Consider the following 3,341-nt stretch of genomic DNA (forward strand, 5'->3'; position numbering starts at 1 on the left):
ATTAGGGTTAGTCGACTTATTAGATAAACAATTGTGTTTAGAGTGGGCGGGAAATAAGTTGCTAAGAACAGGACACGTGTATAGTTTAGTATGTAGTGGTTTCTGTATTATACTTTTATATAGATATAGATAAAACTAGTTTTTAATAAAGAGGGAAAATGGAAATAAAACCCGTGCATGATGGTTTATTGGGAATTGTAGGAGTTTAACCAATATGCAACGGATAGGCATTACAAAATCCGTTGCATAAATTAACACGCTTTAAATTTATTAGGCGGGTAAATAGATATGACGCATATCCGTTGCAAATTTTCATTAAGCCGTTACATAATTTAATATCCGTTGCAAATTTTCATTTAGCCGTTGCATAATTTAATATCTGTTGCAAGTAATACTTAGCAACGGCTTATACAGTTCGTTGCAATTAGTCCGTTGCAAATCAGCCTTTTTCTTGTAGTGTAATAAGTCTGATCACTCCGTTTGGTATCAACAATGTTGAGCACCAGAACTGTTCCAAGACAAAGATGACAGAGTTTAGGAGACTAATTTTCCCTGCATAAGATAGCTTATAATTGGACCAATGATTTAGAGCCCCCTGCACCTTTGTGATAAGATCAGCAAACATAGTCTTATTGAGTTTCCCTTCATTCAATGGCACACCAAGGTATCGAAAGGGAAACTCACCTTTAGTGTAACGTGTTTTACACAATATTTCCTTCTTTATGCCTTCTCTTATACCTCCCATGTAAATTAAATGTTTGTTTTATCTGGATTAGCAAACAACCCAGAAATCTGTGCAAAAGAATCCAGGGATGTTGGGACAGATTTGACAGAAGGAACATCTCTTCTAACAAATAACATCAAATCATCAGCAAAAATTAGGTGGTTCAAACCAATCTTCCCACACTTAGGATGATAAGAGACCTGGTGTTGCCTATGAATGCCTCCCAGAAGCCTAGATAAGATCTCCATGCTTATGACAAACAAAAAAGCAGAGAGGGGGTCTCCTTATCTGAGTCCACTAGCCCCTTTAAAAAACCCTACATAACCTCCATTCACCTTCAAACTAAACCAAGTACAGGTAATACAACCCAGAATCCACCTTCTAAATTTCTCAGGAAGTTTAAAGTACTGCAACATGTTATCTATAAAGTCCCATTGGAGGGAGTCAAAAGCTTTCCTTATGCCAACCTTAATTAAGCACCTAGGAGAGACTCCCTGCTGTCCATACCCCTTTATTAATGATTGAGTCAACATAATGTTTTCAAAAATATTCCTCCCTCTAACAAATGCCCCTACTCCTTCCCCACAAGATCAGGTAAGAAAGGTTTTAACCTTGAGCACAAGATCTTGCTTATTGTCTTGTAAAAGACAGTGCAACAGGCTATAGGTCTATAGTCCATGATAGTAGACACCACTAATTTCTTAGGAATGAGGGCAAGCAAGGTAGTATTTGCTTGCTTTGATATATTCCCAGATATGAAGAAACCCTTAACAGCATTACAAAACTCAAGCTCGATAGTGTCCCAAGAAGTTTTAAAAAATTGAGCTGAGAAACCATCCTGCCCAGGACTCTTATTGAAGGCAATGGAAAAGAGAGAAAGTTTGATTTCCTTGTCATCAACCTCTCTGCAAATCTCCTCACATCCAGATTCAGGAAACCTAGGCCCATCGAAAGATTCCATCTGTGAAGAATCTACTAAACTGTGCTGACCTAACAACCACTGATAGTATTCAACAAATGTCTGATTAACACCAGACATCCCTCTCCTAGCCGGTCCTTGTCTATCCTTGATCCGACCAATGAGACTTTGATGCTTCCTAGAAGCAATTCTAGAAAATAGTAACTTGTGGGTGCATCATTATACGTAATGTTTTGAATCTTTGCTCTCTGAAGTAGGGAGCTGTGTTCAGCTTTCTTCAGAATCAGGTAAGTCTGCAATAAATCATGCTCCATAGCTAGCATAGCAGGATCCAGAGAGTTAGCTTGAAGACCGGATTGGCAGTCATGCAAATTCTTCTGAGCTTCTTGAACCTTTCCAGAAATCCCAGAGTAGAAATTCTTATGAATGTCAATGAGCCTCTGTCTAACATTTTTTAGTCTAGAGAACAATCTGTAAATAGTATTGCCTCTGACAGGGATATCCCAAGCCTCCTTAACAGCCTTCCCATAATCTGGATGTTCTTCCCAATAATTTAAGTAACTGAATCTTTTTTCTGTTGATATTTATCAGTAATAGTAACCAGTAGAGATGAGTGATCAGAAACCCCTGAAGGTAGGACATTAACCTGAGTGGAAGGAAAATGGACGAACCATAAGGGATTTGCTAGCACTCTGTCCAATCTAGACCAAACCCTAGTAATAGCCTCTCTTTTATTAGTCTAGGTAAATTCACAACCAAAGCTCTATAGATCCTTCAACTGGAAATCTAACAAGCATTGATTAAAGGCCAGCATATCCTTAATAGAGGGAGGATTAGGACCAATTCTCTCCTTCATACTTCTCACAATATTCCAATCTCCCATCAAGATCTAATTGGTAACCTTAGGCAACAAACTTCTTAATTCATTCCACAAGCTATCTCTATGATCAACATCGTTACTCCCATAGACAAAAGATATATGGACAGTCTTATTTGAGACATTATGCATAAGTTCTAAATGAATGAATTGATCATGGACATAAGAAGTAATCAGAGTGACCCTTCTAGTGTCCAAGAAAACCCATATTCTACCATTGTAATGGTGGGAATAATTATTCATAACAACATAAGAAGGGAAATCCTCCTGATAGCAGCAAAATTATTTAGTTTAACCCTAGTTTCCAACAAGCCAAGTACCTCAACTTTATTCCTTTTAAGATAACCGCTAACCTCTTGCTGCTTTATTGGGTCATTCAACCCTCTAATATTCCATGAATATATGATCATTGACCTGGATCTGGTGGCTCGTCTGCCAGAGGAACCTCCACTGTACCAGTATCCAATATTGGTCCCTCCTCTTGCAGCACAGAATAAGGATTCTGAACTAGCACACCATAATTAGGATTCATTTGCACTGCCTCATCTGAAGTGTCTTCCTCCCCCGCTGACCAATCTCCTCCACAGTTTCAGAGCACAGATGACCTAGCACATGGGATCCTGAGCCTGCCTCCTTATTATCAGAGGAAGAACTAACCCCTGAGTGTGAAGGAAGGGAGCCTAGCACAAGGCATTCTGAGCTCTGTCCCTTCTCCCCAACAGGTTGTTCAACCCCTAATGCAGGATGACTATTACCTAACCCATTGCATTCCGAGTCAGGTGCATCTGAACTGTGAGAGTGAGTATTGACTTTTTGGGTAA

General features: G+C 39.2%; 1 protein-coding gene across 1 annotated transcript; it reads right to left on the reverse strand.

The window, feature by feature from the left end:
• Positions 1 to 1,295: 1,295 nt before the first annotated feature.
• On the reverse strand, positions 1,296 to 3,052 carry LOC141618679 (uncharacterized). The gene is made up of 3 exons (XM_074435761.1): positions 2,935 to 3,052; positions 1,811 to 2,217; positions 1,296 to 1,724 (listed from the first exon to the last, which is right to left on the reverse strand). The coding sequence occupies exons 1-3, from the start codon at positions 3,050 to 3,052 to the stop codon at positions 1,296 to 1,298; spliced, it is 954 nt and encodes a 317-aa protein (XP_074291862.1).
• Positions 3,053 to 3,341: the final 289 nt, after the last annotated feature.

The sequence above is a fragment of the Silene latifolia genome, chromosome X, assembly GCF_048544455.1.
Source record: "Silene latifolia isolate original U9 population chromosome X, ASM4854445v1, whole genome shotgun sequence".
Lineage (NCBI taxonomy): Eukaryota > Viridiplantae > Streptophyta > Magnoliopsida > Caryophyllales > Caryophyllaceae > Silene > Silene latifolia.

Coding starts and splice junctions, on each gene's coding strand:
- LOC141618679 (XM_074435761.1), bottom strand. CDS start 3,052: ATGAATCCTAATTATGGTGTGCTAGTTCAGAATCCTTATTCTGTGCTG. Junction 2,218..2,934: donor AGACGAGCCACCAGATCCAG/GTCAATGATCAT, acceptor AAATATCAACAG/AAAAAAGATTCAGTTACTTA. Junction 1,725..1,810: donor TGCTTCTAGGAAGCATCAAA/GTCTCATTGGTC, acceptor GAATACTATCAG/TGGTTGTTAGGTCAGCACAG.